The 24,568-nt window shown below is 40.4% G+C and overlaps 2 protein-coding genes and 1 long non-coding RNA gene across 4 annotated transcripts; all 3 read right to left on the reverse strand.

Moving 5' to 3' along the window:
* Positions 1-712: 712 nt before the first annotated feature.
* On the reverse strand, positions 713-8,731 carry LOC115133191 (oocyte zinc finger protein XlCOF10-like). Of its 2 annotated transcripts, XM_065025238.1 has the most exons (3): positions 8,477-8,564; positions 3,810-4,080; positions 713-2,706 (listed from the first exon to the last, which is right to left on the reverse strand). In XM_065025238.1, exons 2-3 carry the CDS (start codon positions 3,859-3,861, stop codon positions 1,796-1,798), a joined length of 963 nt encoding a protein of 320 aa, XP_064881310.1. In that variant the 5' UTR covers positions 3,862-4,080; positions 8,477-8,564; the 3' UTR covers positions 713-1,795. The 2 variants fall into 2 exon arrangements, with proteins under 2 accessions (XP_064881310.1, XP_029522037.1); XM_029666177.2 differs by lacking the exon at positions 3,810-4,080 and having other exon boundaries at positions 8,477-8,731.
* Positions 8,732-9,684: 953 nt separating this feature from the next.
* LOC115133183 (gastrula zinc finger protein XlCGF48.2-like) lies at positions 9,685-17,117 on the reverse strand. Its single transcript, XM_029666163.2, has 2 exons — positions 16,654-17,117; positions 9,685-13,999 (listed from the first exon to the last, which is right to left on the reverse strand). The coding sequence occupies exons 1-2, from the start codon at positions 16,961-16,963 to the stop codon at positions 13,152-13,154; spliced, it is 1,158 nt and encodes a 385-aa protein (XP_029522023.2). The 5' UTR covers positions 16,964-17,117; the 3' UTR covers positions 9,685-13,151.
* Positions 17,118-20,269: 3,152 nt separating this feature from the next.
* Positions 20,270-24,303, reverse strand: LOC115145138 (uncharacterized). The gene is made up of 2 exons (XR_003865915.2): positions 20,725-24,303; positions 20,270-20,632 (listed from the first exon to the last, which is right to left on the reverse strand). It is a non-coding gene; the product is annotated as an uncharacterized LOC115145138 (long non-coding RNA).
* Positions 24,304-24,568: the final 265 nt, after the last annotated feature.

Here is a 24,568-nt window from a genome sequence, read left to right on the forward strand (position 1 = left end):
TAACTATTAAACAGTACAGAGTACTGTAGGAAACTCACAGCTCTGGTTCAAAGTCTGTTTTCACATTATTAAAAACAGGGATTCCGTTATATTTTGAATGTCTCTGTATGAGGAGAGTATCAGAATTTTGTTATTGATACATTCAAAATGCATACTTTCCGGATAATATTGCCTTCTTCATGTCCAAGAGTATTTCTCATTCATGTTGACCTAATACTGCTCGTTCATGATATTGATTGGATCTTCTGTGAAGTAAACCACCAAGTCAGCCTTCTTCCACCTCACAAACATTTCACGACTGAGACCCTCTCTTACCGACCCCACTGCTGAAACCCTTGTTGTATCCGGCCTGGACTACTGCAACACTATTCTCTACCGACTCCCCGCCAAAACACTGGACAGACTTCAACACATTCAAAACTAATCTGACTACAAAAATATTGTAATCCGATTAGATACTTCTGAAAAACTGAATGACTTTTAAAATAAGAACTGTGGCATGTCTCCACCAACAGGTGGAAGTTACAAAATGTGCCTCAATCTTCTGTGATGCCCTTCCCACACACATGACAGAGTCATGTTTCTCTCAATGTGTACTCTTAAGCCCATGATACAGAGGCAACATTACCTCCAGAAATTCCAAGTGTATCATGGCCTTAAAGGCTCCAATGAAAATTGTCAGTGTGAAAAGAGACAAGTCAGGTGACGGTCATCACATTCAGAAAAAGTATTTAATGTTGCAAACAGTAGGCCTACTGGGAGATCACTCAGCACAAAGTCAGCAACCTCTTCAAGATACAACTGCTAAAATGGCTCAAGGGCTAATTATTCTTCGGAGTGATAAGAATATTAATTCTGAATGAGACATACATGCATCATTATAGACGATGGGTGATACTGAACAATGAAACACACAAAATGGTTTCTGAAAGAGACGGGCTACACAATTAACCATACAAGTTCTGTTCTCAGTAGAAAAATACAGCTTTACACTTAATGAAAGTTACAGCCAATGCAGAATGGAAAATGACAGGTGAAGCAGAATATGTCCCGATTATGTCTTTTTAATAGTTATGCATAGATGGTGCCGACAGACATGGCAGCTTTGCCTCTAGCTATGTAACTTTGCAGTATTTTTTTTTTTTTGTGTTATTTCTTACATTACTGGCCCAGAACGTTTTGTGTTATTACATACAGCCGGAAAGTACTTTTGGATATCAGAGTGGCGGTAACTCCCCAGCATTACAACTTTCCCAAATTGGATCCTTTGTTTCTTACCCCCCAGGGCATTTTTTAAAAACTGTTAGATACTATTGCACTGTTGGAGCTAGGAACACAAGCATTTCGCTACACCCGCAATAACATCTGCTAAATATGTGACCAATAAAATAACATTTGATTTCAGGACTACCAGAGTAAAGGTCATTCAAGCAATGTCCTCAGGTGACCCTTTAGGCTTTGAAGGTTGTTCTTAGCTTTGTGTTCTCCGATGACTAGTCAACGCACTTCTGGCACTAAAGCATTTTCTACAGAAAAGATTTGCTAGTCATGGTATTAATGTGGTTCCTCCCCTCTGTCTCCCCAGACGATTCAGATTGGAAGGAGTGAACCATTTACAACAATCCTGACAGCAAAATAGTTTACTGCTCATCTGATTATCCTCATATGCACTTGTGACCGCCAGTGCTTAAAGATCTGCTACTATAGCAACGATTATCTGATTTCCCTCGTGTGAATCCTCATATGCGTTGTCAGATGACCTTTATGACGAAAATATTTGCCACAATAATGACAGTTACAAGATGTCTCCCGTGTGATTCTTCATGTGATAACTTAGAGAAGTGTGCTGATTATAACATTTTCCACAGAACTGGCAGCAAAAACGTTTCTCCCCTGTGTGAATCCTCCTGTGAATATTCAGATCCCTAAATTTAAAAAAACATTTGCCACAATCATGGCAGCGATGCGATTTCTCCTCTGTGTGCGACCTCCTATGATAATTCAGGGACCCAGCATTAGAAAAATATTTGCCACATTCCCCACAGCAATACAATTTCTCTCCTGTGTGATCCTTCAAAGTGGTCAAGGAGGGTTCGAAGCGGTCAGACTGAGGGAATACTTTGCCACAATTCACCCTTGTGTGAATCTTCATATGAGAATCCAGATATCCCCACTGAGCAAAACATTTGCCACATTCATCACAGCGAAACTGATTACCTCTGGAGTGTATCATGATCCTATGAGAATTCAGTTTTCCCATCTGAGTGAAACATTCCCCACAATCACTACAGCAAAATGATTTATCTGCTGTCTGACACCTCCTTTGCACTGGTGATTTCAGATCCATTGATTTTCTACCCTCGGAGCTGATAAAACTTTTTCTCTTTTCTGTCTGTGTCCTCCTCGATTTGGGCCGAGAGCCACTGGTTGGCTTTGAATAATCCACTTCCTTAGGTTTTGGTCTGTCTTTGTATTCTTCACTTTGGGTTTGTGAGGACTGAGTAGAGTACTGATCATAGTCACTTTTCACCCAGGCAGGAGTGAATACAGAGTCTTCCTCCCCCTGGATTATCCGGAATTCCTCCTGCTTCTTGTTAATCTGTATGGGGTTCCAGTCATCTTGCCCCAAATCGGGGCTCCACTCTTGTTCAAAGTGCTGCTGCTCAGGGGGAAACTCCACCTCAGAGACAATGAACTGCTCAAAATCTGAAGGGATGGAGAAAAGAGGAGTTAGAATTTATAAGCTGATGAGACAGGTGGTCTTTGCATTGTCTTATGTCAGGAAGTACTTCATCCTCAACTGACAGTGTAGACAAATCCTGACAAAAAGAATCGGGGTCCCTGTTGAAGGATAAGTTCAGCCTTTTACGACGTAATTCTAGTTGGTTCTTCACCTTGAAAGTAGCCTATGAATCTTTAAACAGCCACGACAAACATTGGCTAATTTAAGCCACAACTAGCAAAACATCTATGGAATTGCAACTGTGCAATGTCAAATCAAATTAGGGCTGACCCCAATTAATCGACTGGTCGATTGTTTGGTCGTTAGGCTGTTGGTCAACCGAGATTGTTTCAGTCAAGCAGTAACAAATCGGGGTGTGACCACCAGTGCTTAAATATATATATATATCTGCGCCCATCTCTGTGAACTAATCCATTGCGGAGGCCTAGACTAAAGCCAATCTATGCTTGATTTGAAAATGTGGTCGGAGACTCCATATGGAGGGTGTGATGCAGAGGCATGTAGAGGCCAAATCGAGCTCTGTGCCGCATCGTAATGCGCCTCCCAAATTTTGCAACAATGCAGAGGGCTCTGTATAGCTCCGCATTGACATGATTGGTTGACAGTAGGTGGTGGTGGTAAATTCTGTATAAACACAAACTCACTTTCTTGACAACATCTCTGCACTGCTCTGTGAAGCGCAAGAAGTATGAATGCCCTGACTTCTGCGGAGGTCATATCATCATAAATGCTGCATGGTAAATGCAAACGTCAGATTGAACATGCGCCCAGATGAACAATGCACTTCACTCTCCAGAATGCGCTCTCTCCCAGCAATTTGTGCACATCCATTGTTTCATAACTTCATTGTGTGAAATGTTTGCTTTTGATTGTTAGTGTATATTAATTCTCATTACATACACTACCGGTCAAAGGTTTTATAACACCTACTCGTTCAAGGGTTTCTTTATTTGTACTATTTTCTACAATGTAGAATAATGATGACATCAAATCTATGAAATAACACATATAGTAACCAAAAAAAGTGTTCAATAAAAATATATTTTAGACTCTTTAAAGTAGCCACCCTTTGCCTTGACAGCCTTGCACACTCTTGGCATTCTCTCAACCAGCTTCATCTGGAATGCTTTTCCAACAGTCTTGAAGGGGTTCCCACATATGCTGAGCACTTGTTGGCTGCTTTTCCTTCACTCTGCGGTCCAACTCATCTCAAACCATCTCAATTGGGTTGAGGTCAGGTGATTGTGGAGGCCAGGTCATCTGATGCAGCACTCCACCACTCTCCTTCTTGGTCAAATAGCACCTTAAACAGCCTGGAGGTGTGTTGTTTCATTGTCCTGTTGAAAAACAAATGGTAGTTCCACTAAGTGCAAACCATATGGTGTATCACTGCAGACTGCTGTGGTAGCCATGCTGGTTAAATGTGCCTTGAATTCTAAATAAATCAGACAGTGTCACCAGCAAAGCACCCCCCCACCATCACACCTTCTCCCCCATGCTCCACGGTGGGAAATACACATGCAGAGATAATCCGTTCACCCACACCACGTCTCACAAAGACACGGCTGTTGAAACCCAAAATCTCCAATTTGGACTCCAGACCAAAGGACACTTTTCCACCGGTCGAATGTCCATTGATCATGTTTCTTGGCTCAAGCAAGTCTCTTCTTCTTATTGGTGTCCTTTAGTAGTGGTTTCTTTGCAGCAATTCAACCATGAAGGCCTGATTCACACAGTCTCCACTGAACAGTTGCTGAGATGTGTCTGTTTCTGTTACTTGAACTTTGAAGCATTTATTTGGGCTGCAATTTCTGAGTCTGGTAACTCTAATGAACATATCCTCTGCAGCAGAGGTAACGGAGTCTTCCATTCCTGTGGAGGTCCTCATAAAAGCCAGTTTCATCATAGCACTTGATGGTTTTTGCGACTGCACTTGAAGAAACTACATTTTCCGTATTGACTGACCTGCATGCCTGGTTTTTGCGACTGCACTTCCTGGATTGACTGACCTGCATGTCTTAAAGTAATGATGGACTGTCGTTTACCTTTGCTTATTTGAGCTGTTCTTGCCATAATATGGACTTGGTCTTTTACCAAATAGGGCCATCTTCTGTATACCACCCCTACCGTGTCACGGCACAACTGATTGGCTCACACATTAAGGAAAGACATTCCACAAATTAACTTTTAACAAGGCACACCTGTTAATTTAAATGCATTCCAGGTGACTACCTCACAAAGCTGGTTGAGAGAATGCCAAGAGTGTGCAAAGCTGTCATCAAGGCAAAGGGTGGCTACTCTGAAGAATCTCAGAAAATATATTTTGAATTGTTTTACACTTTTTTGGTTACTACATGATTCCATGTGTTATTTCATAGTTTTGTGTCTTCACTATTATTCTACAATGTATAAAATAGTACAAAAAGAAAAAAAAACTCTTGAATGAGTAGGTGTTCTAAAACTTTTGACCGGTAGTGTATATCACCAGTAGTACATTTACCGTTAATTCTTAGAATTACTAATCTTCAATGTTTTACTTTGGTTCCAGTAATTTATTTTAATGCATTCAATATTATTATTCCTGTTCTCATTGTCAGAGTGGGCAATTGTTTGCACAACCTATACTACACTTGTGAGAAACAAGTTTTGGTTTATTTAATTCAATTTGAGTTCTGTCAATTTAGTCTGTGTGTTTTGTTTCGAGCGCTGCTGTCAATGTTGTGTATGGATGTGCACACATAGAAGTAGTTCTATAGGCTACCTGGCCTGCGTGCAAATGTAGGCATAGAAAAGGTGCCCATTTGGGGATCTGATAGTATTTCTGACTGGCTTTAACGCACCACCACTAATGACCTGTGGAGCTTCTCAAAGTAATGTTTTCTTCACCTCAAAAACAGCAAGCAAACTAAGTCTTTTACAATTACAATAAAATCTTTCCAGCTCTTTCTCTCTTTCGATAACCACTCGGCGTGAAAGGGGAAAATGTCATGCTCTGATCCAGTGGAAAAGTCATAAAAATAAGCTTCTTTATTAGTGCTTGACTTGGACTGAAATATGTTCTGGTACTCATTTTGGGTCATGATACTGTTTATATTTAGGTGCAGGAGCTCCACAATACTTTTGAGCTTATATTCTATAAGAGGAACAGGAGCTCAAGCATTTTTTTGAGGGTGTCGGTACTCAGTTCTGGTGAGCTCCTGCCCAAGTCAAGCACTGCTTCTTATCCCTTGCGCAAATGGCCTACAGCTGTGTCTGTCCCAAGCTCACTGTATTTTATACAATGTTGCAAGTAGCAAGCTTCCAGCTGGACCCAAGTTAATACAATGTTTCAAGTTTGTTGCAGACAGGCCAAATGTAGCCAATGTGATTTATAGGATATTTATTTTTATCAGGATATTTTCTACCTGCAGGCTGCAATATTTTTTATTTGTTGGCTTTATGTAGGCTATTTTTACATAGTTGACAATGGCAATAGAAGTTACTTTTTAGTTTGGTATCATTTTCATTTGGATAGAATTTTGATTAACTACATGACAATGATTAAGATATGAAGACGTTATATATTAAATGGCTTCGTGAAAATGTGCATATGAAAACCATAACTGGCACACAGATCCTCAGAAATGGTAAGATAAATTGGCATTCCACATGAGAAAGGTTGCCGGCTCCCCATGTAGCCTATTACCAGCAACTTCAGGAGAGTAATGGCAGAATCAGCAAAAGCCAGCAGGAGCTGGAGCAGAATAGGTGGGTCAGGTTAATTGTTTTCTTCTTCTGGTTATCTAGATCTCTGTCGCCCTCGAGGCATCAAATCTTAAGCTTAAAGCATCAGACAAGCTCAATGCATATAGTTGATTTTATTAAAACAGAGTGTCTCTAGCAATAGATTTGTGAAAAGAACAGAAGACTTCAGTCAACCAAGATGTTTGTTGTTGTTGTCAGGGACAGCCCTAAATCAAATAATTGTGTTGATTTCAGTTGATTTGGCTATTAACTGGAAAAGTGTTTCATTAAGACAGGAGGCATATTCTGCACGTTTCTGTTTTTTTGCCTCTATCCATTTAAGTTAGTAAGGAGGACACCGGCATCTTTCGCAACCTTAATGGAGGATGTTTAATGTATAGCAGGGAAATTAGTGTGCTAGCCAATGTACAATGTCTGTTCAAACGATAGTGGGAACATCAAAAGACAGAAACAGCGACTACTAACGACTGTTCAGGCTAGAAATGATGCAGAGGCAGGCTGCTAGTGGAGTCATGGCAGAGGGGAAGAGCCGAAGCGAGAGGGTTTACTCCACCCCAAATCTGTCCACATTAAGCAGGTCATTAATTATCACGCAAGTGAGGAGTTTTTGCATGGGGGGAGGGGGGGGGGGGGGGGCAATGAGTGTGGAAATTTTGTCAAGATAAAAATTTATTGCCATTTTGATTAAAAAAAGCCTAATTTGATCTAATATAAGTTTTGTAACACTTGGGTTATTACAAGTGTACTGCAGAAGCCTGGTGAGAGGAGGACCGCTAATAGTATTGGCTGGAATGGAGTAAATGGAATGATATCAAACACATACCTTAATACATTTCCATTGATTCCATACTAGAAGCCCATCCTCCCAAATGATGGTGCCACTGATATAAATATGATGCACCGACATCCTGGTAACTTTGAGGAAAAAAACACTATATCGGAGTTCTCCCTGTTGAAATTCAAGACTTCAATGCATATTCATGAGGATAGCATAGCGTCTCATTCTCCATTGAATATTGTCCGTTGACTTAAACACCCCTCGTCAAATATTCAAAAGAAAATTCAAATAAGGTATTTCCACCAATCCAAAGAGAGGAACAGGAATGAGCTTGACAGCCCTCCGTTCTGCTCTGTGGACATCAAATCCAATTGTTAGGGAGAAGACAAGCATCTCCTCATACAGTATATCTGGCGCGTTTTCATTACGGAAACCGTTCAGTTTTTAAGAACCAAACAGAGCAAACGATTATTTTTATTTGACAAATTCAGGTAGGTCCCTCCCGTTTCATTCGCTTCTGTTTACTAATGGTTTTGCAACATAATTGGCGTAATGAAGATGCCCCCAGCCATAGTTGCGTCACTACTTCTTAAGTCATCTACTTCTTATTTGGTGTGGTCAATCTTGGCATCCAACGTTATGGTGAATTACCGCCACCTACTGTCCTGGAGTGTGGGCCAGTGACAGGGTGAAACTAAAACCTACCTGCCGGCCCCATTGCTCTTAAAATATATAAAATATTTGAGACTATATCTAAGGACGTTCTACTCAATATACTCGTTAAACTGATTTCCTGTATCCCCTTCTCCCTCATTCTAGATCGCAACCTCTTTCCCTCTGATACTGCCCACACTGTTGAAATACATGCTCCACGGTCTCTGCTTCAAAGTCAAACACCCCGTCTATTGTACAATTTCTTCTTAAAAATCAGTTTAACCCTAACCCAATGCTAACCTTATACCGAACCTTAAATACCAAAAATCGACTTTTTGTTTTTATAAATGTTTACGATAGAGCCGAATGATTTTGTGGCTGTGGCAACTAGTGACAACCCCTGATCACCCCTTCAACATTGCTGCCTAGTTTGCTAGCCATAGCCACACAGGTTTTCTAGCCACGTTACGTAAGCTAGCTTCCTGCAGCACTGAAATAAATCCTCAACAATGCAAATGTTTTTAAAATGAATGTTGAATACTGAGAAAGTAACAAACCTGCTCTATACAACTTTATCTCAGGTTTCAGGATGATGTCAAGCAGCCCCTGTAGACGTCGGTTGTCCTCTTTCGATAGATTAACGTTGTCCTGGTACTCTGATATCGTTTTTGCAACGGCTCTGAATATCTCCTCCGCAGGCCCTGTACATCGTTGGTTAAAAATCACTCTCAACAACTCCAATTTATACATTTTTTCAGATAATGCCCATGGCTAGCTCGTATTGCGTTCCGTCACCCGTGAAGCCTACAAGAGTAATGAAGAACTTCCGGGGCAAGTTATTTTAATCCTTCAAAGTAAGAATATTATGTGAAACTGTAAAATTAACAATAAAAGCAAAACTGGAATTAACATTTTATACTAGTTATCTCTTGGATCTCGGATCTCTTGAAGTAATGTGGTAATTGTTTAGTTAAAAAAAAAAAAAAGGATTCCCACTCTTCAAGAAATCACTCCATAACCTTTCCATAAAATGTTTTATGACTTACAAGGATGAAAATACTCATTTTTTTTAAATGTAACCTTTATTTAACTAGGCAAGTCAGTTAAGAACACATTTTTATTTACAACTACGGCCTCCCAAAAGGCAAAAGACCTCCCGCAGAGATGGGGGCTGTGATTATTTTTTATTTTTTTAAATAATATATATATATATAATTATTTTTAAAATATAATTTTTTTAAATATCAATTATTTTATTTTTTATATATATATAAAAATATAAAATAAATAGAGGGTTAAACACACGATAACTACACACCGAAGTAGGTATCATACATGTATGTGTAGATAAACAATGTATCAATTCCCTAGGTGAAAATCCAGTTTGTTCAGGTAGAGAATGGCTACTGGTGTCTAGTGGGCTGAACTGGAATCTAATGGTCTCTACTGGATTCAATAGGACCAGTTTAAGTGACCGTTTGAGCTAGACTCGGTTACAGCTTGCATCAACGTGGATTTCATCAGATCAAGATAATTGTATCACTATCGTTGGACCAATTATTTGACAGATGTTGTGCAGTGATTGCCTGGCAGGGTTCACATGGAAAGTTATAAAATGAGACAAATATAATCAAGTTAAACTGTGAACAATAGTAACTTGTCTGTCTGATGCCCTTCCCTACACAGGGCACAGTCATGTTCCCGTGCATTCTCTCCATGTGTCTGCTTAAGCCTTTGTTTTGAAGCAATCATCACTTAGCCTATATAGTTTCTTCTTAGTTTTTATTCTCTAAAGACTATTCAATGCACTTTTGGCACTTAAGCATTTGACAGACACTTGTAAGATTCCTCCTGTGTGAATGTCTCACACACAGTAGCTACATTTCCATCCACAGTTTTTATGCGAGTTAAATCAAATCAAATGTTTTGTCACATACACATGTTTAGCAGATGTTATTGCAGGTGTGGTGATGCTTGTGTTTCTAGCTCCAACCATGCAGTAATATCTAACAATTCACAACAATGCACACAACCTAAAAGTAAAATAATGGAATTAAGGAATATATCAATATTAAGATGTGCAATGTCAGAGTGGCATAGACTAAAATACAGTAGAATAGAATACAGTATATACACATGAGATGAGTAAAGCAGTATGTAAACATTACACATGAGTAAAGTGACTAGTGTTCCATTATTAAAGTGGCCATTTCAAGTCCATGTACAGTGGGGCAAAAAAAGTATTTAGTCAGCCACCAATTGTGCAAGTTCTCCCACTTAAAAAAGATGAGAGGCCTGTAATTTTCACCATAGGTACTCTTCAACTATGACAGACAAAATGAGGGGAAAAAATCCAGAAAATCACATTGTAGGATTTGTTATGAATTTATTTGCAAATTATGGTGGAAAATAAGTATTTGGTCACCTACAAACAAGCAAGATTTCTGGCTCTCACAGACCTGTAACTTCTTCAAGAGGCTCCTCTGTCCTCCACTCGTTACCTGTATTAATGGCACCTGTTTGAACTTGTTATCAGTATAAAAGACACCTGTCTACAACCTCAAACAGTCACACTCCAAACTCCACTATGGCCAAGACCAAAGAGCTGTCAAAGGACACCAGAAACAAAATTGTAGACCTGCACCAGACTGGGAAGACTGAATCTGCAATAGGTAAGCAACTTGGTTTGAAGAAATCAACTGTGGGAGCAATTATTAGGAAATGGAAGACATACAAGACCACTGATAATCTCCCTCGATCTGGGGCTTCACGCAAGATCTCACCCTGTGGGGTCAATATGATCACAAGAACGGTGAGCAAAAATCCCAGAACCACACGGGAGGACCTAGTGAATGACCTGCAGAGAGCTGGGACCAAAGTAACAAAGCCTACCATCAGTAACACACTACGCCGCCAGGGACTGAAATCCTGCAGTGCGGGACGTGTCCCCTTGCTTAAGCCAGTACATGTCCAGGCCCATCTGAAGTTTGCTAGACAGCATTTGGATGATCCAGAAGAAGATTGGGAGAATGTCATATGGTCAGATGAAACCAAAATGGAACTTTTTGGTAAAAACTCAACTCGTCGTGTTTGGAGGACAAAGAATGCTGAGTTGCATCCAAAGAACACCATACCTACTGTGAAGCATGGGGGTGGAAACATCATGCTTTGGGGCTGTTTTTCTGCAAAGGAACCAGGACGACTGATCCGTGTAAAGGAAAGAATGAATGGGGCCATGTATCGTGACATTTTGAGTGAAAACCTCCTTCCATCAGCAAGGGCATTGAAGATGAAACGTGGCTGGGTCTTTCAGCATGACAATGATCCCAAACACACCGCCCGGGCAACGAAGGAGTGGCTTCGTAAGAAGCATTTCAAGGTCCTGGAGTGGCCTAGCCAGTCTCCAGATCTCAACCCCATAGAAAATCTTTGGAGGGAGTTGAAAGTCCGTGTTGCCCAGCAAAAGCCCCAAAACATCACTGCTCTAGAGGAGATCTGCATGGAGGAATGGGCCAAAATACCAGCAACAGTGTGTGGAAACCTTGTGAAGACTTACAGAAAACGTTTGACCTCTGTCATTGCCAACAAAGGGTATATAACAAAGTACTGAGATAAACTTTTGTTATTGACCAAATACTTATTTTCCACCATAATTTGCAAATAAATTCATTAAAAATCCTACAATGTGATTTTCTGGAGAGAAAAAAAGTATCATTTTGTCTGTCATAGTTGAAGTGTACCTATGATGAAAATTACAGGCCTCTCATCTTTTTAAGTGGGAGAACTTGCACAATTGGTGGCTGACTAAATACTTTTTTTGTCCCACTGTATAATGGTCAGGATAAAGATGGGTTAATAATTCAGCAATCAGGGGGGCAGAGAACTGCAGCAAAAATGGATCAAGCATATTAGCCCCAGGGGATTTTTTAATATTATTATTAAAAAAAAACATTTTTACACATCAATCTTAAGCAAAGCATCTAGTACATCACAGATAGTAAATTGTTGAAATAAACAAAGATTCACTATAAGTTGACGGGTTAACAGTCGTGTCAGCTGGAGGCTGGCAGAGGGAAGAGCAGTTGATTGACTTACCAGGATCAATTAAACCAGTTTTTCTCAAGTAAAAAGCCTGCCGAGATAAAAAAGATGATTAAAAGCATCACTTATCCCATTGTTCTCAGTTATGATGCCAGAGGCCTGCCTTGGCACGGAAGAAGAGGAATGTGTTCTATTCAGCACATTGACTGTTTTCCAAAACTTAGAAGGATCACCAGCAGAGTCAGAGATTGCTTGATTAAGCTTCTGAAATCGAGATAGGACATCTGTTTCTCAATTGTCTGAAAGATTGTCAGTCCACTACAAAGTTAGTTTCCTTGAATTGGCCCAGGCCTGATTTCTCATCTGAATGAGCTCAGATACAGGCCAAGGGTTAGATCAATCTTTGACTCTGAATTGTTTAAAAAGGGTGTGTGTATCTGCCAGAGGAATAAATATGGAGAATACATTTTCTAGAGCCAACTCAGGGTCAGGAACACAGGAGACGATGACTAAATCAGAGTAGAACGCGTCATGTTATGATGAACTTCACAGGGTGGTGAAAGTGCATGGTATGAGCTTGATGCTCCTTTCTCAAAAATATTGAGGGTCTTATTGACATGAAGATCGATGAATACAAAATATTCTCACTCTTATCCATAATAAATCTCATCATGAAGGCTAGCCTACCCGCACAGCCTACCCTGTCTCTGCGACCTGTTGGTTAGAGAGCACGAGCCAAGACCAGAGTAGGCACATTTGCTATTTAAAGCAACAGTTTGTGACAAAACTATTCACATAGTTAGATTTTGATTTGGTACATGAAAACTTAAGCGAAAATGTACATTGTGTGCACCACGTCATCACACACTGATTTTTATCCACAACAAGTCTGCTTGGTGGAAACTGGTGGGAAAATGCGCATATTTTCTTTATGCAGAATTTAGAATATTCACATTAATATCTGTCGCCAATTGAATGGAAACCTAGCTAATGTTAAAGAAAGGCAGTTATGAAATATTTGCAAGTCATGGTAGCATGTGGTTCCTGCTCTTGGTCTCCTCATATTCTTACAATTATTGAAACATTTACAACAATCCCGACAGCGATATAGTTTATAGCTCATGTGATTTATCCTCACATGAACTCATGTGACTACCGCCAGTGCTGAAAGATGTGCTACTATAGCAACAATTATATGATTTCCCTTGTGTGAATCCTCATGTGCACGGTCAGACTATCTTTACGCCGAAAATATTTGCCACAATAATGACAGGAATAACATTTCTCTGTGTGAATCCTAATGTGAGACCTCAGATTACTAGGACGAGCAAAACATTTGCCACAGACCTGGCAGCAAAGTGGTTTTTCCCCTGTGTGAATCCTCATATGAAGTGTCAGATCACCAACTCGATAGAAACATTTGCCACAATCATGACAGCGATGAGGTTTCTCCCCTGTGTGAGTCTTTCTGTGATAGTTTAGATACCCAATTTGAGTAAAACATTTGCCACATTCATCACAGCGATGCGGTTTCTTTCCATTGTGGGCCTTCCTATGAGCATCCAGTTTTCCCATCTGAGTGAAACGTTCACCACAATCACTACAACAAAATGGTTTCTCTTCTGTGTGACTCATTTGCACTGGTGACCTTAGATCCATGGTTTTTCTATCCTTCGAGCTTTGTCCTATTTCTGTCCATGTCTTCTTCAATTTGCACTGGGGATGAGAGTCACTTGTTGGCTCTGAGGAATTATCTTCCTTAGGTTCTGTTTTGATCTGTTCAGTTGAGGCCATTCTGTCTTCATATTTATCACTTTGGGTTTGTGAGGACTGAGTTGAGTACTGATCATAGTCACTCTTCACCAAGGCAGGAGTGAATACAGAGTCTTCCTCCTCCTGGATGATCCTGAATTCCTCCTGTTCCTCTTTAATCTGTATGGGGTTCCAGTCATCTTGCCCCAGGATGGGGCTCAACTCCTGCTTACAATGCGGCTGCTCAGGGAGAAACTCCACTTCAGAGACATTGAACTGCTGGAAATCTGAAGGGAAGGAGAAAAGAGGAGTTAGAACTGAAATGCTAATTAGCTGGTTTTAGCAACGCTAGTATTTACACACGCAACACTAGTATTTACACACTAGCAATGCTAGGAATTAGTTGGGTTTTTAAAAATTAAAAAACAGAAGTCTGCCGGAGGACAGAAGTTAAATTAAATTTAAACTGACTTAAATTTGGAAAAAAAACATAATAGAACGTAAATTAAACAGACTTTCCAAACATGGGTCTGTTGTAGACCCACTTCCTCTTCGCTTACCTCATGTCAAAATAAAAGTCATGCACGTGCACCATACCTGCACAGAAAAAAAATCAACAAGTTGTGGGGGGGACTTTTATTTTTTTACATGAGGTAAGCAGAGAGGAAGTGGGTCTACAACAGACCCATGTTTGGAAAGTCTGTTTAATTAAACATTCCATTAGATTTTTGATTTTTTTTTACCCCCTGCATAAGGACCAAACTTACAGACAATTGACAGAGTAAATAGAAATATCATTTTATTTCACTATTCAGCTTTTTTGCAAGCTAATTCCCATCAACGCTGTTGTGCAAATACTAGCGCTGCTAAAAACATTTACACACCGATTAGATAGGTGCTTATGCGCCATCTGACATAACGGGGTCTAGGATAGGATGGCACAATCATCTTTTTTAAGATAGTTCAGGATTTCGCTCTCATGGGGTGGCAGGGTAGCCTAGTGGTTAGAGCTTTGGATTAGTAACCGAAAGGTTGCAAGTTCAAATCCCCGAGCTGACAAGGTACAAAACTGTCATTCTGCCCCTGAACAGGCAGTTAACCCACTGTTCCTAGCCCGTCATTGAAAATAAGAATTTGTTCTTAACTGACTTGCCTAGTTAAATAAAGGTTAAAAAAATAAAAATCTGTATTGTTGTCGATTGACCCAAACAGTTTTTCAAGTGTGTATAATGGGCAATCATTTTACCAGTAGCCGCAATCTGACTCTAATGATTATAATGGAAGGCGCATTGCTCAATACTGGTCTAAACACCACTAATGGTCCATTTAAAGAAAGCAAAGGTAGTGCAGCGTGCGACTGTATTCAGTCATCTAAAGAACTAAACTTTTGCATAATTGGTCAGCTGTTCAATTAAGTTCTGGATCCCAAAAAGGTGTATTACTGCCACCAACTAGACGGGGTTGGAAAAAACCAAGGTATAAATAAAACCCATACGTGATAAAGAAAATGTATTTAATCCACCCACAATAAAACACCACCCCAAATCTCCCACTTCCTTCAAAACTCCATATCTCCCTTCTCAGACTCTATGACCTGAGAGGGTGGTTTGGCTTGTGACAATACTCCATGCAACTCCTTCGCCGAGAAGTATTTCATTTCCAAGAACCGCTCTGCCCCGTCCACAATGACATCTATGTTTCTGGACTTCCTCTCCACCTTGGCAGTGCCATTAATCCCCATAGCTATAAAGGCCACATTGTTAACCTTTAACATATCTGGGTCTTGCTGTTGAACAGCAAACGCTGCAGCCTTCAGTGAAGGCCTATCCAACACCATGGACTCTTCAGGAGCGCCATTCGAACCCTCAACCCTTTTAACAGCCACGTCATATGAAATGCTCTGGACAGCCCCGAGTTTGGCCAGCTCATACGTTTTCACCCTTGTTGGACATTCATGGTTCCCACCCCAATTGCAACAGGTCACATTTTCATCACTTTTAAAACGTATGATATGATCTTTTCCACAACTTGAACGTCTTGGCTTCTCCCTTTTGCAAACACTTGAAACATGTCCAAAATCTTTACAATCACACTGCATTGGTCTTGGAACAAAACAAAAAAAAATCTTAGGAGATCTTAAAAACATTTTGTTCTAGGAGATAATATCAGTCAGTTAACATTACCCTTATGAATTCTGTGTGCTTGTTTTTATTAAATAAATGCTTCAAATTCACAAGAATCTTCATCAGGTAATGTAACATATCTCAAAACAAAATGTATGAAATCTCTTAAAGGGGCATTTATATTTTTATTTTATTTTCTCTTCATATTCATCATCTCCAGCCCCTCCTAAAACGATTTGGTTTTAAATATACTAAAGTATCAAAAGTTAATGTAATTGCTAAAATATACTTAAGTATCAAAAGTAAAAGTACAAATAATTTCAAATTCCTTATATTAAGCAAACGGCACAATTTTCTTGTTGTTCTTTTTTTACAGATAGCCAGGGGCACACTCCAACATTATTTACAAAATAAGTATGTGTTTAGAGAGTCTGCCAGATCAGAGGCAGTAGGGATGACCAGGGATGTTCTCTTGATAAGTGCGTTAATTGGACCATCATCCTGTCCTGGCATTCAAAATTAAACTAGTACTTTTGAGTGTCAATGTATGGAGAAAAAGTAAAAAGTACATTACTTTCATTAGGAATGTAGTGAAGTAAAAGTTGTCAAAAATATAAACAGTAAAGTACAGATACCCATACAAACTGCTTATGTAGTACTTTAACGTATTTTTACTTAAGTACTTTACACCACTGCCATTGCTCTCTATTTGGAGTACAGCGCTACCGGGGGGAGAGAGAGAGAGATCAACTTGACCATTTCTTAGTTTACGATTAGGGCAAAGGCTGACAACAGCCAGTTACAAATCGATAGCCCACCTTTGTCATCGTGAGTGTCGTCCGCATCATCGACATTGGCCGTGGGGTAATTGCCCGGAGGACTGTTGTTTATTGGTGAGCCGCTGCTGACAGGCGTCTGACCTCCTTTGCCACTCACCGACATGTACCTCGACTCGGTCAGGCTGAGTTGCTTCTCTAGCATTTTGATTTGCTCTTTGCTTTGAGAGACTTCTACACTTAACGCTCCACAACAATCCTCTACTAACTTGCAAATCTCTGTCACCGCAGCGGAGGTTAGAATGTCCATGACGGAGCTTATCCGTTGACGCAAACCACTCGTCTCAGACATTTTAAGCCCTTGGTTTTGTGAAACCGGTCACAACTACTGTAGAACTACTATGAAGATGAAAAACCTTTACAAAAAAAATGTTTTACCCAGCTTGTTCAATAAATAGTAATATTGGTAAGAATATATGGCTTATTGTCAACACTTCGCCATCTTCGATAACTGTGACCTTCCTTGCGAGCGCATCCGGTTAGAGTTAAGATAGACAAAGCGCCACCTACCGCGTGGAGACTAGAAGGCGCATTACTTAGATAAATATTTGAGTACTTAACGTTGTATTTGTAGAATTATCTTACGGTAGGAATTATTCATATCGTTTCCTGAATCGCTGTTTAATATTGAGTAAATCATGGCTTGTATTATGGTTATTGGTTATCATGTTATCGACTTGAATAAAGGATCTATCACTGGAGTAATCTTAGCCTCAGACAAACTATGAGGTTGTATTAGTCTCAAGATCTGGTGCAAAGCAAAATGCAAAAGTCCTGCAGAAGCATGTACAAAACTTCTGACAGTTATCAACTTTTGTTGATAATATTATATATATATAAATTATTATATATATATATATATATATATTAATCCTGCAGGATTCATGCAGGTACCTACACAATTCCTTCACAGAGGCCCAAATTCCTGTAAGATTCCCGTGGAACTTTTTAGTAAGGGATTTGTTTTCTTTCCTTGTTTTTCCCAGTTAACCATCCTCATATTCATTCATCCTAACATCCATTCATCATTCATCTTAATGTCCATATATCATTCATCCTGCAATATCCTTTCATGATTCAAACTGCAATAATAAAATGGCACCAGACCATTCAACATGATAGCCTCAACTCAAACCAGCAACAGTTACAGTGGGGCAAAAAAAGTATTTAGTCAGCAACCAATTGTGTAAGTTCTCCCACTTAAAAAGCTGAGAGAGGCCTGTAATTTTCATCAAATGTACACTTCAACTATGACAGACAAAATTAGAAAAAAAATCCAGAAAATCACATTGTAGGATTTTTAATGAATTTATTTGCAAATTATGGTGGAAAATAAGTATTTGGTCAATAACAAAAGTTTATCTCAATACTTTGTTATATACCCTTTGTTGGCAATGACAGAGGTCAAACGTTTTCTGTAAGTCTTCACAAGGTTTCCACACACTGTTGCTGGTATTTTGGCCCATTCCTCCATGCAGATCTCCTCTAGAGCAATGATGTTTTGGGGCTGTTGGACTTTCAACTCCCTCCAAAGATTTTCTATGGGGTTGAGATCTGGAGACTGGCTTAGGCCACTCCAGGACCTTGAAATGCTTCTTACGAAGCCCAGGCGGTGTGTTTGGGATCATTGTCATGCTGAAAGACCCAGCCACGTTTCATCTTCAATGCCCTTGCTGATGGAAGGAGGTTTTCACTCAAAATGTCACGATACATGGCCCCATTCATTCTTTCCTTTACACGGCTCAGTCGTCCTGGTCCCTTTGCAGAAAAACAGCCCCAAAGCATGATGTTTCCACCCCCATGCTTCACAGTAGGTATGGTGTTCTTTGGATGCAACTCAGCATTCTTTGTCCTCCAAACACGACGAGTTGGATCATCCATCCATTTAGACGGGCCTGGACATGTACTGGCTTAGGCAGCAGGATTTGAGTCCCTGGCGGCGTAGTGTGTTACTGATGGTAGGCTTTGTTACTTTGGTCCCAGCTCTCTGCAGGTCATTCACTAGGTCCCCCCGCGTGGTTCTGGGATTTTTGCTCACCGTTCTTGTGATCATTTTGACCCCACGGGGTGAGATCTTGCGTGGAGCCGCAGATCGAGGGAGATTATCAGTGGTCTTGTATGTTTTCCATTTCCTAATAATTGCTCCCACAGTTGATTTCTTCAAACCAAGCTGCTTACCTATTGCAGATTCAGTCTTCCCAGCCTGGTGCAGGTCTACAATTTTGTTTCTGGTGTCCTTTGACAGCTCTTTGGTCTTGGCCATAGTGGAGTTTGGAGTGTGACTGTTTGAGGTTGTGGACAGGTGTCTTTTATTCTGATAACAAGTTCAAAGAGGTGCCATTAATACAGGTAACGAGTGGAGGACAGAGGAGCCTCTTAAAGATGACCTGGCCTCCACAATCACCCTACCTCAATCCAATTGAGAAGGTTTGGGATGAGTTGGATTGCAGAGTGAAGGAAAAGCAGCCAACAAGTGCTCAGCATATGTGAGAACTCCTTCAAACTGTTGGAAAAGCATTCCAGATGAAGCTGGTTGAGAGAATGCCAAGAGTTTGCAAAGCTGTCATCAAGGGAAAGAGTGGCTACTTTGAAGAATCTGAAATATAAAATATATTTTGACTTGTTTAACCCTTGTTTGGTTACTACATGATTCCATATGTGTTATTTCCTATTTTTGATGTCTTCACTATTATTCTACAATGTAGAAAATAGTAAAAATATAGAAAAACCCTTGAATGAGTAGGTGTGTTCAAACGTTTGACTGGTACTGTAGGTGTTCTTACATAGGTATTTCTCTTGTCCAGGTGGCACAGGGCAGTGCAATAACGTAATCTGTGGATCTGTTGGAGCGTTATCCACTCTGTCCCTTTACTGTCACTTTGCCTCTTTGATTGCCTTACGGAAGTCAGAGCTGGTCTGTTTGTACAGTATATGTCCATGTTCCCAGTCACATTGCCATGGTTAAATGCGGTGGTTCTCGCTTTCAGTTTTGCTCAAATTCTGACATCCTTCCACAGTTTATGGTTTGGATAAGTTCTAATAGTCACAGTGGGAACAGCATCATCTATGCACTTGCTGATTAATATGTCTGTTACCCAAAATAAATTACATTACACAAATATATTATTTTCGACAGTGTTATTAAGCCGTCAATGTTTTGTGATTATCGGTGTCGTAAACATGTCGTTAACTGGTTAACATTTCGCCTGTTTGATATTTCTTTGGAAATACTAGCTACTATTATCGGGTATTTGATAAGCGGTTTAGCAATATAAACGTTTCATCGGTATTTGGTCCCCAGTTAGTTGCCACCTTATTACATCCATTTAAGTGTGTTAAAAAAAAGATACATCGATCTCTTCTCCCAAGCGTTTAGTAGGTAACTGGTTAGTTGGTTAGCTTTTCGGTTTAAAAACATGTACTTACCTGTCCACCTTTCATACCCTGCTGCGGTCTCCTGTTGACTGACTCTTAAAACATGATTCCTCACCAACATATTTTTCAGTGTTGGAACCAAATACAGATGTACAGATGCATCTTATGTTTTGACAAAGTAGACACTAGTTTAATGCTAAAATATAAAGGAATAGGAATAATAGACATTAAATAAACATGTATTGACGTGAACAGTAAAACACTGTGTTGCAGTGATACACTTGGAATGAAAACAAGACATGGTTTGAATAAATATATATTAAATTGCATATATTAGATTCATAAATACACACATCAAAGCAAACAAGACAACTAAATCTCGACCTCCATCCCTATATTGTCACACATATCGCATTAAAAGTCCAGCTCCACTGCCCTCTCTGGGTCCCGCAGCACACAACAGCAGTGGGTGCAGTGCTGGCAGAAGTCGCAGCACACACTTGGCACCTCCGACTCACGCTCCTGAGGGGAGCTTGCAGATGGACCACGCTCCCGCAGCGGGCACAGCAGATGGTGTTTTCAGCTACTTGTATTTGAAAAATAAAATAAAATTGATGAGCGTGGAGGTATTACGTCAACAATAGTAGTTGATACAACTGAGAGAAGATTGTGAAGTACCTGAGGGTGGCGTGACAGAGGTGGCTGTAGGAGTTTTTCTTTTCTCGTTAGTATCGTGGCAAGGAACTAGAACACGGAGCGGATTTAACTTCTTCAGGAAAACAGACCTAATGTAACATGTGGAAACAATCATCATTATATTTCCATCCAGAGTCACATTTATTTATTTTCCAAGCTATAGCACACAATATTTTACATACAGCAGGTTTTTAAAGGACCGAAGTATTATCTGCTTCATGTTTTCATTTTTGGAAACATGGAAAGAATATTGCGATACTGCTATCGCAACAGCCCTATTAGGCAGAGCATGTGTCATGCTCCTCCTCTAGAGGAAACTACAGGGGTTTTTGAAGGAGGTGGAAACTGGTGCTAAGGGCTATAGATATATGAAGAAAATATTTAATCATTTAACATGTTTACCTCTGGAGGTGGTGGTTTACTAGTATGGAGAAAACTGTTCTATATCACAAAAACCTGGAAGTGATTTGAATTTATCATTTTTTTTAAATGGACAATTTTTTAAAAATAAATCGCTTTTTCTCTTTAGTTTATTGAGCGGTAATTGGAAATAGATTCTAGATTTGCAATCTGCGATTGGTACATACATTTTTTTTTTACCTTAAAATGAATAATATACCCATGGATTCTTGAAGAATATAATTTATGGATGCCTCAAACCCCAAATATAAGCTTGTTTTACTACAGTGTTTCTAAACAATGTAATTGTAAACAAACACTTTATAGCCTCAACATGTTTAAAACTGTCATTTTGATATCATAGCTGGTCAGTCCTTTTCACCCATAGCGCTGTCTATAAATTTGATAGTGGTTCCATTTAGCAAGCCTCACCCCTTTACCAAAACAGTGACGGGGTACCTGCTTTGTTATTGTTTGAACTGCAGATTGCTCCTTTCAATTCAAATTCACTGTAACCCTGCTGTCTAAAGGCTGGATAACCTTAGGCACCCATTCCTTCCAGATTCCTTGCAGCTCTCTCTAGCTGTCTCTGAAGAGGAGGTTCTCCCTGAGCATCAGCACTGTGAGCAGGAGTGGAGCTTCAGTCTGGGGCAAGAGAACATAGAAGCCACACAGATTAAAGAGGAAGAGGGGCAAATCAGTCAGGAGGAAGAACAGCTTCAAGAGCTCTTTGATACCAAACACACAATATTCACTCCTGCCGGTGTGACAAGTAAATGTGGTCAGGAGGACCCCTTGACTCCTCCTCAAATCCAGACTGTGGAGAACAGAGAGTGTGACCCTAAACAATTGAATCTCACACCTTTTGGCACTGTGACTCAGCTAAAGGCTCTCAATATTCCCTGTGACCCTCCAAATAATCAAAACGATGCATCCAGCCACAGCACAGCCGAAAGCAGCGACCCAATAGGACTTGATAGCAGCCCAACATTAGATCCCAGCTCACCATTGGATCACAACCCACCATATAAGAAACAAAGATCCAAACCCAGCAACACAGCTATAAAAACTCTCAGCTGCTGTGTCTGTGGTGAAACCTTCGCTCTAAAATCTGACCTGCAGATGCATGTGACTCTCGCCAAGAAGAAACCCAGTGAATGCCAATTCTGCAAAAATGTCTACAACTCTACCTGCAAACTGAAGGCCCATGTCAGACTGTGTCATGGTGGGAAAACCAGCACCTACCCCTTTTTTGACAAGACCTTCAAACTTGAAGGAGTTCTGTCCAAGCACATGATGATTCACACAGGAGATAAATCATTTAGTTGTGCTGACTGTGGGAAAAGCTTCAGTCGCAAGAGGAACCTAACCAAACATGTTTGGACTCAGACAGGAGAGAAACCATTTAGCTGTGGTGACTGTTCTATATCACAAAAACCTGGAAGCTTCAATCGCAAGCTAAACATGCATAAATTGGCGTTATGGCTGGAAAATGCCATTGGGCCTGTTTTTATGAGGAAATTGCAAACTAAAGTGCGTTTTACACTAGCGCCGCCTAAACACCAGCCCAATATAGAGCCCTATGTGATAAAACAAGCAATGTATAGTGTAGAGAATCATTGTAGCATCTAAACAGCTGTGAAATATAATTTCAAAAACCAAAAATATTGTATTTTCAGCTGTTTTGAAGCTGGTGTACAATACCGAAAGTAAAAGACGCAATAAACGAAACTTAAGAACGGAAGCAGAGAAATAGTGCACATAGAACAGATCTACCACTTTTTAGACTTGCTTTCAATGAGAATGACACATTTATAACTTACATTTCTATGTGAATTTGGTCAGGTCAATAAAAAGTTAAATATTGCTGCTTTCATTTTTCCCCCATAGGTATGGCATAGGTATTTAGGGCTCCCGAGTGGCGCAGCCGTCCAAGTCACGGCATCTCAGTGCTCGAGGCGTCGCTACAGACCCTGGTTCAATTTCAGGCTGTATCACAACCGGCCGTGATTGGGAGTCCCATAGGGCGGCTCACAATTGGCCCAGCGTTGTTAGGGTTTGGCTGGGGTAGGCCGTCATTGTAAATAAGAATTAGTTCTTAACTGACTTGGCCTAGTTAAATAAAGGTTAAATTTAAAAAATGAAAATGGAACTGTTCTCCATGCACAGTTATTTATAAACTGATAAGGGATATTGATAAGAGTATATACCTTATTACTGCGGAAAACACATGTGAAGCAAACTCAGATACAAATCAACGTGAATGTGTTTTTTTCCCCTTTTTCCCACTGTGAAGTATGGAATGCTGTCTTTATGAAGAATTGTCATTGTATGCTTATAACTTGCAGGATTGCAGATAATGTACACTATTTCCCCTATTATAATTATATTGTACAATACTTCAAACATTACCATTGAAGAACTGAATGTGTCAACTTTTAGAATGAACCATAGTATTTGTTTTTTTGTTGCGTAAAGGCTCTGCAACCATATTTTTCATTTTTAGTAGCCTAGGATTCATAAATACTTCCCTTTAACATAAATAATGTGCAATATCAGTGTGGTTTTAAATCTACCCTTGGGTTCTGAAACTGAGATCAATATGCCTGTCTTTCATTGATCTCCATATTCTGAAAGCAGTCTCTTCCTTCTGTCCAAGAGTATTTCTCCTTCATTTTGACCCAATGCTGCTTGTTCATGATATTGATTGAATCTTCTGTGAAGTAAACCACCAAGTCAGCCTTCTTCCACCTCACAAACATTTCACGACTGAGACCCTCTCTTACTGACCCCACTGCTGAAACCCTCATTCACGTCCTTGTTGTATCCGGCCTGGACTACTGCAACGCCATTCTCTACCGACTCCCCGCCAAAACACTGGACAGACTTCAACACATTCAAAACACAGCCGCACAAGTCCTCTCACACACCAGACCTTGACCACAACTCTCATAAAACTTCACCGGCTCCCCGTTCACTACAGGGTCATCTTCAAACTGCTCTTGCTTGCATACGAAGCGTTCAATGGACACATACCTCACTGACCTCCTGCACCCATACACTCCCACCCGTTCACTGACCTCCTGCACCCATACACTCCCACCCGTTCACTGACCTCCTGCACCCATACACTCCCACCCGTTCACTGACCTCCTGCACCCATACACTCCCACCCGTTCACTGACCTCCTGCACCCATACACTCCCACCCGTTCACTGACCTCCTGCACCCATACACTCCCACCCGTTCACTGACCTCCTGCACCCATACACTCCCACCCGTTCACTGACCTCCTGCACCCATACACTCCCACCCGTTCACTGACCTCCTGCACCCATACACTCCCACCCGTTCACTGACCTCCTGCACCCATACACTCCCACCCGTTCACTGACCTCCTGCACCCATACATTCCCACCCGTTCACT

The sequence above is a fragment of the Oncorhynchus nerka genome, linkage group LG2, assembly GCF_034236695.1.
Source record: "Oncorhynchus nerka isolate Pitt River linkage group LG2, Oner_Uvic_2.0, whole genome shotgun sequence".
Lineage (NCBI taxonomy): Eukaryota > Metazoa > Chordata > Actinopteri > Salmoniformes > Salmonidae > Oncorhynchus > Oncorhynchus nerka.

Coding starts and splice junctions, on each gene's coding strand:
- LOC115133191 (XM_029666177.2), bottom strand. CDS start 8,669: ATGTATAAATTGGAGTTGTTGAGAGTGATTTTTAACCAACGATGTACA. Junction 2,707..8,476: donor GATAAAGTTGTATAGAGCAG/GTTTGTTACTTT, acceptor CCATCCCTTCAG/ATTTTGAGCAGTTCATTGTC.
- LOC115133183 (XM_029666163.2), bottom strand. CDS start 16,963: ATGTCTGAGACGAGTGGTTTGCGTCAACGGATAAGCTCCGTCATGGAC. Junction 14,000..16,653: donor CGACACTCACGATGACAAAG/GTGGGCTATCGA, acceptor CCTTCCCTTCAG/ATTTCCAGCAGTTCAATGTC.